This window comes from Calidris pugnax, unplaced genomic scaffold (genome assembly GCF_001431845.1).
Source record: "Calidris pugnax isolate Ruff unplaced genomic scaffold, ASM143184v1 scaffold18, whole genome shotgun sequence".
NCBI classification, from domain to species: domain Eukaryota; kingdom Metazoa; phylum Chordata; class Aves; order Charadriiformes; family Scolopacidae; genus Calidris; species Calidris pugnax.
Genome location: NW_015090812.1, coordinates 16469287 through 16482996, shown reverse-complemented (window position 1 = coordinate 16482996; position 13710 = coordinate 16469287). Strand labels below are relative to the sequence as shown.

Here is a 13710-nt window from a genome sequence, read left to right as displayed (position 1 = left end):
GTGCAGTGTTTGCAGTTCCTTGGAGGTGATGGAGTGGTGATTATTCAGTTGGATAAGCACTTAAGCCAGATAATTGCTACTTGAATGGCTTCAACTTGATAATACTCCTGACAGATGCTTTCTGCTGATACCTAAGCATGAGAACTTCTGCTTTAGATTACTGACATTAAAAGCATGTGAAAGTATGGTGGCAAAATTAACCACCTTTGTTAGATATATTAGTGTGACATCTAAATTCTAGGTTTCTTAGTGTGAAGAAAAAAGTGGCAAAACCTGCTGGTGGGGGAGTGGTAGGAATTGGCAGAAGTGGTGTTGCAGACTTACTCTGAAAAGAAATGTAAAAGGGGCATTGACAGATTTCTTGTTTGAAGTTCTAAAAGCTATCTTCTTCACTGTGTTCACAGACAGTTTTGATTACATGCTCTATATTCTGCTGTTATTGTGAGATGTTTTCTATTTTAAATTTGAAACATTTCTGTGGAATATTTGAAGTTTTACAGCTTCTGTGGAAGAAAAATATTTTTAAAATTTTTGATTCACAGCTGACAGTATACAGTAATTAAGTAAACTGAATCCTATTTGCAAAGAACTCTAAAGGATTTTTTTCAAGTGTTGCTAATGAGATGCTGGAGTACAAAAGAAGTGTCGCCTTTGGTTTATCTCTGTTGGTAAAGAAGATAGCTTTACTTTGTTAATTTATCACCGGATTTGGCCTTTATTGAGTTTAATAAACTCTGCTGGAGTTGATTTGGTATTTTACCATTTGTTTTGGGGAATCTAACATTTTTGAGTCATAAAATTTTTTCTGTGGTATTCTTTTAGTGAGGTCTTTTTAAAGTATTCCTTAAGCAAAATTAAGAGCTGTGAAACTTCTCAACACAAACAGATAAGAAAAACATGTTTAATGCCTAGAGTTGGTGCTAAGTGAAAAACATCTAAATTAACTGGATTATTTTTAAAACCAGTGTATATGATAAATAATTTAGAAATAATCTCTGGTGCTCATGTTTCACAACAAACCTGTTAATGTTAAGGAGTTGGGCCCATACTGCAATTATCCAGGTAAGCAATTTGCATATAGGTTAAAAAAAATCTTAATTTGTTTGTAAATTAAAATAGTTGTTGGGGTTTTTTAGATAATGGAATTTAAAAAAAAAATAGACAGAATCTGATCATAAAACAGATTGTATTTTTCCATTGGAACAGAAACTTATCTGATACACACATAGGCTGCAGTTGTATAAAAGAATCTTAGCACTATTCTTAGAAATTAAATAATTTATCAGAAACTTTATTTAGATCTTCGTTGTCACCCACTTTTTTGCTCCTGACGTGTCATAGTATTGTAAAGATTGTTTAAAGCACTGTCCTGCAGGATTTTTTGGTTGTAAGTAATAGGAACCATATTTTACCAGGAGAGAGAGATTCTCTTTTTGAAGAAGAATTAAGGATGCAGGCAAGAGCTCCAAAAGAGAAAATATCTCAAAATTAAGTATTGGCACTTATAACTAGTAAGTTTTCTATTGTTTATAGAGGTTCAATTCTAGTAATTTCAGTGTCAGTGTTCCTTGTGCTCCCTTCTGCAGATTAAGAGACTTCACATTTGATCTGAAAATGTTCGACTCTGCAGACGTAGTCTTTTCATTGGATAATTTTTTTTATGAAAGACCTGATACAAAACAAAGGTAAATTTTTATTGTTAAATGTATAAATGTTTTCCAAGTTTTTCCACACTCTGAATCATTTTACAGCAGAATTTTTTGGTTTTTTTTTTTGTAACTGCCTTTTCTGTCTATCAGTAGAAATGTGGAGCTAGAAATTTCCAGGTTCATAACCTATACTTTGAAATGTTTTTCCAAGGACACTGAGGTTTGAATGATGTGGGTGTATGTTAGGGCTATAAGAAATAGAGGTTATAAGTTTTGCCTCTTAAATTTTCTGTGATTAAAAGTCAAAAGAATTACAGAATAAGAATATTTTTTATCAGGAGAAACAATAGGCTATTTACTTGGTTATTTTGAGCTAGAAGTTGTGGATGGCGCTTAAAGAATCCTTTTACCTTACATTTGTGTGTTTAAAAATAGGTATCTAGAAAATGAAGACCCTAAGTTTTGGTGTATTGCACCTGCTCCTGCTATTGCTGAAATTCCAGCTGCAGAGGAGTTACAGAGGGAACTAGAGAAAAACACAGCCAACACTCATATGGGTAAAATATCATAGAATGGAATCAGAATAATTTAGGTTGGAAAAGACCCTTATGATCATCAAGTCCAACTATAAACCTAATGCTGCCAAGTCCCAATAAACCGTAATATTGGACATTCATTTTTAATGGCTTAACAAATACTGCTCTTTTAATGCTGTAAAATATGAAAAGCTCTAGGTATGCAAATATAGACAAAGAATGTATTTTAAATGAGAGTGATGGTCTTAAATATGTTTGGAGTATTATCAGCACTCTTTGGGCATGTACAGGCTACAAGTTTAGTGTGCAGAAGTGGGCAAGGTAAGAAGCGTGATCAAAGTTTAAGCTACTCCACATTGTCCTGTGAAGCAACATAACACAGTATAGCAGCTGTAAAAGCATAACGCAAAACACTTGGATTCAATAACTTGTTTCCAATCAAGCAACAGAGAGTTTGTATGAACCTAACTTTTATCTTCCCTTTTGGGGCTCTTTTCAAATTGCCATTTAGGAGGCCAGATTTGAATCTGGTCATTGCTTGCTACTAAATGGAGTATGCCTTCCATTTAGACGTTCAGGATCACATTAAGGACATCTGTTTTAAAGAATATGGTTGCTTTATCCTTCTCAACTAGATTTCTGCATTTTTTAGCTGCTGTGCTCATGTATGGTGTTCTCTCTTTATAAATTGTATTGTTAAGATAGAAGGGTTTTTTTCTACTTATGCAAGAGCAATTCCATTAAGAACTACTCATTCAGGTAAGATTTCTGGTGCTTGTAGAATTAGAACTGTTGGGGTTATGTCACAAATAAGCCATTGTGATTTTAAATTTCTAGATAGCTAACACTGAAATTAATAGGCTGGGGAATAGAGCTGTTCTGTAACCTTGTTGCATTCAATTGCTTATTTTTGCTTTTGCTTTCCTTTTGCTGACAGCAAGATCAGGCCACAGATCCTACTGAGAACTAACCCTGCAAAATGTGATAATTAACCAAGATGACTATGAAACCGGCCTGCTACTGACATCATTAAGAATTTTGGCTATTGAGATTGCAGGGTTTCTCTCACAGCTGTTTGTAGTAGTACCTTCAATCTTGGTCATTGTGTCATTTTTTTTAAAAGATGGTCTTTATTCTGGGAGTTTCTGTCTTACAGAAGAGTTTCTGTCTTACAAACTGCTCTGTAGTTCTGAGGAATGGTTTTGCTCTACTGCTTTGTATAGAAAGCATAGAAAGTGACCCTATTTTTATAGCTTTTTAATTGACAACAGATGCATTGCATTCATCAGCATGAGTCATAAAATACACACCAAAGTTCTTGCAATGAGGTAGAAATATCAGTTTGTATAATATATGTGAATTCGGCCTATTTTGTGTGGAAGATATTTAATTAAATGACTATGAATAGGAATATGAACATTAATAGAAATAGGTTTTGGAGGAGGGAGAAAGCACCAGAAGTTTATACAACGATGTAAGAGTAACACCGAGGAAGTAAATGATAGATCACCAGCACCTGTTCATTTTGGCACAGCCTCTGAAAAAGAAGTACTCCAGTTAAGTGTAGGAGAAAGAGAGAAAATTAGGTTTTGGCATGAAAATCTGAAAATGGTTTCATTTTTTCTCTGTTCTGACCAAGATAAATCTAAAACAGGAGCAGTGGTTTCTCAGCAACATGGTGCAAGTTTTTCACAAAATAAGCTATTAAGTACTTTTCCAGAAAACAGTGATGATGAGAGTGTCCATTCAACATTAAGAAAAAGGTATGTGGCTGATAATTTACCAACTGTCAGAATCGTATTATTATTTTAGATACATTTTTAGAACACAAAAGTTTTGGATCCTTCAATTTAAGGTACTTTAACAGGGCTCCAGACACTAATTCATCTAAGGAAAAAGTATGTTTCCTTTTCACAACATTTTAGTACTGTAATTAAATGTGTCCTGAGCTCAGCCTCTTTTATGAGAAAAGTAGGGATGAAGTTTGTTGCTTTAATTTTAAATAAATTGTTTGATAATAAAGCTTTTTCAAAATACCATTTTGATTTCTTTACTCACGTGGTAATGAGCAAGAGGGCTAAGATCACTTGCTTTTCAGAGCAGAAGTCGGCCAGCCAGGAATACCTTGAGTAGTTCTCAGCATGATTTTGGTGCTGCCTGGGTGGAGGGGCTTTACAGATAAACTCCTCTTGTATGCCCTGCTCTGCTCATTCATTCCTCAGAACCCTTATGTCTCTTATTGCTTTTAATTTTGCAGACATTGATGGTTAATCTGCTATTGGGAATCAGAGCCCACCTGGACAGGCAGTTTATTCTTTCAGATTCTTTCTCGAATGAAAGTAAAATTAAAATATATCTTGAAAGGAGTCAAATTCAGGTAGAAGAGTGTCAGATCAAATAAAGTTAGATGCAAATTTTTGTTATGATTGTGTCTTACTAGTTCTGCTTCTAATACAAACATACATGTTTTTCAAAAATTAGAGAAACTCTGGAATATTACAACAAACAAATGAAAATCCTGGATCTTTTGCAGCTTATTTAAAACATCTGGTTATATCTATAAAAATACAGAGTTTAAGGATAGTTCTGTGGATGTGAAAGAAATTGATACTTACTTAAACAGAAGTGAAAACATGGAAGAAGTGAGAAAAGAAGGCTTATGGAGAAATGATCACCATGCTCCAATAACTAAAGACTCAGATTTTACTCTGCATAGGGTAAATGATGGGGACATTGCATCTAAAACTGGAATTAAAATGAAACCATTTTCTCATGCTTCCGAGATTCTGGATATAACAGGTAATTATTATTACTCTATTTCAAGAAAAATAGTTCCCTGTCTCTCTTTGGAGTATAATAAGAATGGATATGCTTGATCTGAGGTAGAGTGAAGAACAGTTTCCCACTAGCTCAAGGTAAGATAATTGGCTAAATTTAATACAAGATACTGCAATTCTATAAAACTTAATTGTGGTGGTGTTTAATATGAGCCGGGTAAACAATTTATGAAGAAGATTCACATTTTCAAAAGTGCCAAGTCATGTAAACTTTTTTGAAAATGTCACTTCAAATCAATCACCTAAACAATTTGAGAAAGAGCAGCTTCATCCCTTCACGTGGTAAATAGTCTCATCTTCATTTGCAACCAGACAGAAACTGAAAATGCAATGTTTATTTGAAATGCTGTTCATACTTGTCTCTTTGTAGAAAGAGATTTTAAATAGGAGAAATCTGGAAAATGGAGGAAAGTGGTGAGGATTTTGATGAAATTATAAAATACTTGGTTTAGTTAATAGTTCTCAAATATGCATGGTTTATTTCTAGATTTTAAGCTTTTTGGGACAGGGACTCATTGCATCTGTGGAGTGTACCTTGTGTACAGAATAGAAAAATAGTTCTAGCAGAAAATTGTAGGGCAGAGCTGTGGCTTACGATGCAATTTGGAGAGTGGTTGGTAATGGAAAATGTGATTCCTGTCTGTCTTCTGAACAATGGTGACTAGATTTGTGGATGAGGGGAGAGCAGTAGATGTCATTTGCTTTGACTTCAGCAAGGCTTTTCATAGAGTTGTAGAATGGTTGAGAAACACTGTCTTCCACAACATTCTTGTATCCAAGTTAGGACATTAGGAATGGATGAACAATTGCGATGGTAAAAATACGGTTGGCTGGTCAAGCTCAGAAGATGATAGTTAATGGGTCACACTGCCCACGTGCCTGCTGCAGGCATCTGTACTGGAGGAGGGGACTGCCAGGGACCTCATGAAATTCAGAAGGCACAAATGAGCTTCAACAAGAACAAGTGCCAGGTCCTGCACTTGGGCCACAACAACCCCATGCATCGGTACAGGCTTGGGGAAATGTGGCTGGAAAGCTGCCTGGTGGAAAAGGACTTGGGGGTTCTATTTGACAAGCAGCTGAATGTGAGCCAGCAGTGTGCCCAGGAGGCCAAGACAGCCAATGGCATCCTGGCTTATATTAGAAATATTGTGGCCAGCAGTAGTAGGGAGGTGATTGTCCCCCTGTACTCAGCACTGGTGAGGCCACACCTGGAGTATTGTGTCCAGTTCTGGGCACCTCAATACAAGAGAGATACCGAGGTGCTGGAGCGGGTGCAGAGGAGGGCAACGAAGCTGGTGAAAGGCCTGGAGAATAAGTCATACGAAGAACGATTGAGTGAGCTCGGACTCCTTAAAGCCTTAAGGGGCAAGACTTCCTTAAACTAGAGTGCAGCCAAGGGCCACCAAGATGGTCCTTTCAAATGAGCTCATGACCTCCGTGTCTGATGCTGTCAGTTCCTTCTTTATTTCCTAGACCTTGTTATGGCCTTGTAGCTCCTCACAGAACACATAGCTTGGGGTCAGGAAGATATTTTTCGTGGTTATTGGTTGAAAACAAATCCAGTTTTATAATTTTACTACTTTTATTTCTTCAGGAACTACAGGAAGAAAATTGGAAATTTTGAGGGCTGTCACAGAAATACGTATCCTTGTATTTGCTGTATCTGATTTACGGATTTTATTACAATGCTTTTATATTAACAAAATTATAGTGTTTAATTTGTAGCCATAGGAACTCCTGTGTTACACTGAAATAGTTTTGATTTGTAATGTAATGCTGGGAATCAAATGATGAATAGTTTTTTACCTTCTGGATTTCCAAAACTAGAATGAAAATAGGACAACTTATAGATCGTTCATTGCTAAGCAAATTTATTTCAAACATTCAAATTTTATTCTTAAAGCTGTTCATTTTTAACATGTAAAATGTAAAATGTTTAGTTTGCACAATGTGTATTTCAGGCTAGATTTTATATGTGGAGACACGTATACACATATATCGCCATACGTTTTAAATAAAGGAAAAGTTAATAAATATTTAGGCTTACTAGGAAAACTGAATCTTACTTTTTGTCCCATTTTATCAGGAGAAAATAAACTTCACATATTCTGTATGTGTTTATGTTCTAGTGTCCATACAGTGTATTTCCATTCTTTAAGCAGATTTTACAATAATTTTCCTTCTTCTTGCCCTGCTTTGAACCCATAACATAATTTACCATCTCATCTCTATCTGTCAAATTTCTTTTTTGCTTTTTTCACATTGTTTTCAATATTTTGTTTCTAGTAACCTGTCAAATGGTAGGTTAAATATCAGGAAGAAAAAGTGTCTGAATTCAGGCAACTTAAGTTCACATGACTTGCTTTAAGACATGTCATAATTTCCAAAATGAGTGAGGACTGAGTTTTTCTGATGTTGCCAATTATACATAGTCAATGTTCTGCATTTTGAAAATAAATCACATATTCAGAGAGGTTAAATTTTAGAGAAGTATTTTTTAAAAAAATCCTTATTTTCTTTAGTATGGCTTGCTTATCTTTACCCATTTTTCAAATGTTTATATTTAAATACTTTTATTTCTTGTTTCACTCCTTTTTCTTTTCCTCTTTATTTAGTCTTTTGATGTAACATCAATCTGAGGCCCCAGCAGTTCGTTGTTCTTGTTGCTGCTGGTGTTACGTCTGACTGTGCACCTCCTCAGCCTGGTGGGATGGTTACAGTTAGTATGCTTGTGTGGCTCCAATGCAAGTCCAGACAAGGATCAGCTTACTCATTTGGATTTGAAATGTAACAATACTCTCTTTCCTCTTACTCATATTTTAGATAAGAATAATATCTGAAGAATACGCAATACTAGCAATAGAAAATCTCTTTAAAACCTCTGCGAGTACTAAGAGATTGTAGGTGAATTTCTTTGATACTGTTATGACAAGACATACAATAGTATGCTAATTTATTTGTGTTATATTACAAATATAATGTGACCGTTGACACTTTAGATATGCTAACAGAAGTGTTTTGCTTGCTCTTGTGTCTGGTTTGCAGTGTAGAATAAAGCTTTTGTCCCTTGCAGTTTCACATTCCGTACTGTATGCCATTCCATGAAGTCTGTGCCAGGAAGGAGGTTCTTGATTATTGGTGTAATCCTGAGACCTCTCAAACAGGTAGTGGTTTGTAGGTGAAGTGCAATATATGGCACACCAAGAGTCTGAATAAAGCTACTAAATAATTTAATAAATTTTTGATAATTTTTGCAAGCCCGTATCAGTGAAAGATTGTTGTATATGCATTAAGTTTACATTTAAATTACAAGAAAGAGATGCATTTAGAGTTCTAAAATGAATTTTATAATTTTCACTCAATGGTTTTCAATTCCTTAACGCTTGTCAAGCGACCCAATTTAGAAGTATTTTTAAGGAGTTCCCATATTTTAACTATGCACAGTCTAAAGCTTTGGATGATGTAAGTATGAAACATTAGCTGCAACTGCAAGTTGTACTTTGTAGATAAATGTAAATGTTACTTTGATATTCAGAACTCAAAAGCGGTTAAAAAACTATAAGATATCTAGAACCTCTTCCTGGAATAGTTGGGCAGGGTTGTGCTTACCTGGGAGAAGAGACCAGAAGAACTTTTAAAAATGTTCACAAATATGTTTGTATGAAGATGTGAATTAAATGTGTATTTATGCATACAGATTAGTAATATTTTAAAAATTATTTTAATAGGAAGATTAAGAAAAGCAGAACTTCAAAGAAGGTTGTCTTTTTGGAGAAGTGACATTTATCCATGCCCTTTTTACCAGCTATGCTTTCTTTGAAACCCAAAATTTATTTTGAAAGCAACCAATTTGAGAAAGATCGTGTTATTGGTATCGCAGGGGTGAGATGCAGGTTCCATCAGAGTCTTCAACAGAACGTTTGAAATTTTTATTCAGCTCTAGGGGAAATGCCAGTGTCATTCACAAACATTTTTAAGCGTGTTTTTTTAAGCTACATTTGATGTTGTAAATGTTTTTGCTTGAATTTCTTACCTAGTAAGTATTGTTTTATAAAGTTAAGATTTTAATAATGGTGCTTATATGAGCAGAATAATATTTTATTTATATTATATGGGGAGCTGTATTTTTTCTTTTTTCTCTTGCATTTTTAGTTTTATGCATAGATTTGAAGTATTTTTCCTTACTTCCGTAATTCTCAGCAGAAAATAAATACAAATTTGTATCATATTGGCCTGTAAAATAACCTTATGTGACTTTTTGTTCCTTGAATAATGGAAAACCACAGCTATAAGCAAGATTTACTTTCGTGAAAGTTGCAAAAACAAGAGTTCTCAGGGCAATAGCTTTTTAAAAGAAAAGCTTTTTTTTTTTTTTTAATGGCTCATGTATTGGTATTCCAAAATATGAACTTGTTTGTAAGGTTTGCTTATTCATATATAGAACATGACGTGTTGTTCAAACATTAAGAGAAATTGACATATTAGAAAGATAATTGTCTTGTGGGGTGGTTCTTTATTGGTTAAGTTTTCGAAATTCAACTTGGTAGCAGCTCCCTGGTTACAAGAAATCAGTTTTAAGCATTCAACTTGGTAGAATTTCTCTGGTTGATTCACAGTGAATGTTACAAAGGATTATTTAACAAAAATCAGAGAAAATTTTATATTCATACATCATTCATACTTTATTGATTTTTGTGAGCATTGGAAAACTGGAAATGGTAGATAAAGAACACAGCTGATTCCTGACTGTTCAGCGTTACTGTCAGTGTCAGTCATTGACACAGTTATTTATAAATTAAGTATTAGGTGATTCCCATTCATCCTTGTGAGCCCCCAGCAGTCATAGACTAGTTTTAGAGAATTAACAGACAGAAGGAAGGAAAAAATGGAAGAGAATAGTAGAATCCATGAGAAGTTGGGAGGGAAGGAAGGAAATGAAGCTGTGCAGAGCGTGCTGCTTGGAGGTAGGTAGGGTGAGGGACACTGCAGAGGAAGGACGGTAGAGTCAACCTGGTCAGAGAATAATGAGGAAACCTGACATGGACATGCCTGGCTTCTAAGATGGTGAAGGGTAGATTCTGGGGAAAGGAAGGAAGCACAGTCATACCAAATATGCTCTCCTCATTACTGAAAACTTAACATTCTGATAAAATTATATATATACAGCAATGATGTTGGAGTTTTGAATGCAGATTAAATTACAGAAGGAAAACAAATTGCACTTTGAGCACAAAATTCTGCTTTCTGTTGAGCCTCTATTTGGTTGCAGTTGGACATTGGCAGTGATTCTGTATTAATGTCATCTAAGACTAGATGCTGGGTTTTTTGTTTGTTGCAGAATGGTAGACTTCGTTACATAACAAACTTACACGAACAGTGTCCATTTACGTTTCTGTGGGAGACGTGTAGCAGGAGATATTCTTTTGCTGTAACTTAAAGTTCACAGCTAATGCAAAATTTTTTAGAGGACTACATGTATCAATGTAATAATAATTTCCTTGTGTAATTTTTCCCTAGACAATGCTTTTGGAATGTATGAATAGGTACAATGGATAGCTGTGCTGTACTTACTACTTTGTAATTCTTTCCTAGCTTCTTTATACAGATAGGAATTTTGTGATTTGTGCTCCAACTGGCTCTGGAAAAACTGTAATGTTCGAGCTAGCTATTACCAAATTACTCATGGAAGCCCCACTGCCTTGGTTAAATATTAAAGTTGTTTACAGTAAGTATTATGCAGCTTACACATTTTGGTGACAGGAGTAGAAAATGACATTCTGTAAATGTGAAGATCTGGAGTGAGTGCTTTAATGATATTGAAATTAAATATGTTAAGAGACTGTGACCTACCTCATTTTTAAAAAAGTTGTTCCTTTTAGGGTTTGTTTATTTGTGATACCATTGTAACTATTATTAGTATTTAACCATAATGTGTAATTGTAGTGTTCATGATACAAATAAAAAGTAAAAAATCTTGTAAAGAGTTTGTCCTCTGAGAAGTCAAAATAAAAGTTCCTGTTGATTTTGAGTTTACTGTGTATTGTAAACAGATCTTTTATAAACAGGCATGTTTATAAAAAACCTGGTTCTTTAAATCTCTTCATCTTAGGGATCAGTTGTCAAGTGATACGCAGAATTGGTGCATATTCCAGCGGCTCTAACTAGCCTAGAATGTATTTGCTGCAAGGTCTATTTTATTACTGCTGGATTCGGATCATGTGTAGATGACTACTTCTTTCACTTGAGTCTGCATTTTCCATATTGGCCATCCACTATAGACTTACATGTGTTGCTAGTATCAGTCCTTGTAGATAATTACTTCTGTTTTCTAGAAATCAACCTCCATCTGCAAAAGTTAAATTTTGTATCCTCAGGAAAGACAAAAATATGCAGAAATAGATTGGTTTAGGAGTCTGATTCATGAAGACCAGCATCAGAACTGTTACCTGCTGCGTCAGGTGCTACCTACTGTCTTAGCTGCTCAGTATGACCCTGACTACACTTAGTACATTTAGTTTAAATAGATTTTGATTTCTTCTGGTATTCTGTCTCTTGATCTTGATGATTTCTCATTTATAACCCCCTTTCTCTCTGAATATAGAGTGTTCAAATCATTCTGAACTGGAAAAAAGGTTGGTATTTGTTTGATCTTCCATTGGAAAAGATGTATTTCCTGTGGTTTCTTCCTTCTGAATGATTGTTTCAATGTGGGATTGAGGAAAAAAAATCAGGATTAAGAGAGGGCATAAACAACCTTAATTAAAGAGTTCTAATAGCAGATAGGAGGAGCTGGGGCCCAAAGCTCAACATTGATCTGTGCTCGTGGAATAGGATAATAATATCAGTTAGAAATATTATGGTTCTGGGAGCAAAGATGAAAATTAGGGAAACTAAATTCAAGAAGACATCTTAAAATGTATGCATTTAGCGTCTTCAGCAATACAGTTGAAAAGTTGTTTTTCCTGATACAAGTCTGGTTATTTTGTATTCTTTTTAGTGGCTCCAATAAAAGCTCTATGCAGTCAGCGTTTTGATGATTGGAAAGAAAAGTTTGGACCTATAGGACTCAGCTGCAAGGAACTGACAGGAGATACAGTGATGGATGATTTATTTGAAATACATCACGCTGATGTTATTATCACTACTCCTGTAGGTCGCAATCCCAATTCTTACAAAAACCTAGAACAGGCAGACACTAGTAGTCTGCTAGTTGTGTGCTGCTGGGACTGCTGTTTTTTTTTTTTTGTAACAAGTAGTAACTTTACGATCCTTATCCTTGCCTGCACGTTATTGTGCATACTATTAGTTCATATAAACAAGAATTAATAATAATGTGCCAGGTGAAACATACGTGACGCTAGCACAAGTTAATTTAATGATTTTATTTAAAGATTTATTAAAGTTTAGGCATGTCTGCCTTTGGCATGTGTTGGCCTTTAAAACATCTTCCACCTTCTGTTGCTGTTTTATTTTGTTGGTTTTTTTCTCCTAGGAAAAATGGGATAGCATGACTAGAAGGTGGAGAGACAACTCTATAGTCCAGCTTGTACGACTTTTTCTCATTGATGAGGTAAGATAATTAATGGTTTATATGCAGTTATTGTTCTTAAAGGTAAAAGGAAACTTAGAAAATACAACACTTATTTAACACATGTATAGCTTGTAACCGGAGAAATATTTAGCAGATCTTTTTAAATTTCCTAATAGGTGCATGTTATAAAGGATGAAAGCCGTGGTGCAACACTGGAAGTTGTAGTCAGTCGAATGAAGACCGTTCAGTCTTCTCTTTGGCGACTTTCAGAGAATCACGACACTCTTCCTCCCTTGAGATTTGTAGCTGTTTCTGCAACAATCCCAAATGCTGAAGATGTAAGAGTTACATTTTAACTGTATTTTAACTAATGTAGTTGTATTTTATAAAATTTATGTGAAGTCATAAATTCAGATTGATAGCAAAGTTGTCATGTTGCTGTCAGCTGAAGACAGCTGTGAGGTTGATGTTAATGTAATAAATGACCTACAACTGTATGGAACTATGAGCCAACTATGGACATGCTTCATTTAGATTTCTGTTTGTGATTTTAGTCTCATAAGGACAAACCACAACAGACCTGAGATTTCAGTCTGAATTATATTTGTCCTGTAGAAAGCAGAACTTCACCTGTGATTTTAATGAGAAAAGCAATGTCAAATGTGTTAATAGTTTATATGTGACAAAGGCTAATTATTATATGATGCAGTTAGAGCAGACAGTTATTAAAATCAGAAATTTACAATTTCCATTCTATCTCTTCTTTTTTAAAGATTGCGGAATGGCTTTCAGATAGTAAGATGCCAGCTGTATGTCTAAAAATAGAGGAGGATCAACGACCAGTGAAGCTGCGCAAAATTGTTCTCGGTTTTCCTTGCAGTGACAATCAGACAGAATTCAAATTTGATTTAACTCTTAACTACAAAATAGCTGGTGTTATACAAACATACTCAGAACAAAAACCAGCACTTGTGGTACAACAGCTTTTTTTTTAATCACATTTGAAACTGTTTCTTTCTTAAAAGTGTTGATTAAAAGAAATCTTTTCTTATTTACAGTTTTGTGCCACAAGAAAAGGAGTACAGCAGGCTGCTTCTGTTCTTGCAAAAGATGCTAAATTTCTACTGAGTATTGAACAGAAACAAAGGTATTTT

At 34.8% G+C, this 13710-nt stretch overlaps 1 protein-coding gene across 1 annotated transcript in view; it reads left to right on the top strand.

Annotated features, from left to right (window-relative positions):
- The first annotated feature begins 1614 nt into the window (after window positions 1-1614).
- The window catches only part of HFM1 (HFM1, ATP-dependent DNA helicase homolog), a 36346-nt gene continuing 24250 nt past the window's right edge, over window positions 1615-13710 (top strand). Inside the window, exons 1-12 of the mRNA XM_014938958.1 lie at window positions 1615-1685; window positions 2085-2206; window positions 3627-3948; window positions 4719-4984; window positions 6620-6667; window positions 8417-8487; window positions 10618-10750; window positions 12023-12174; window positions 12518-12595; window positions 12733-12894; window positions 13330-13530; window positions 13615-13703. Of these exons, the coding sequence (XP_014794444.1) occupies window positions 1615-1685; window positions 2085-2206; window positions 3627-3948; window positions 4719-4984; window positions 6620-6667; window positions 8417-8487; window positions 10618-10750; window positions 12023-12174; window positions 12518-12595; window positions 12733-12894; window positions 13330-13530; window positions 13615-13703 (1715 nt within the window). The remainder of the gene's footprint in view (window positions 1686-2084; window positions 2207-3626; window positions 3949-4718; window positions 4985-6619; window positions 6668-8416; window positions 8488-10617; window positions 10751-12022; window positions 12175-12517; window positions 12596-12732; window positions 12895-13329; window positions 13531-13614; window positions 13704-13710) is intronic.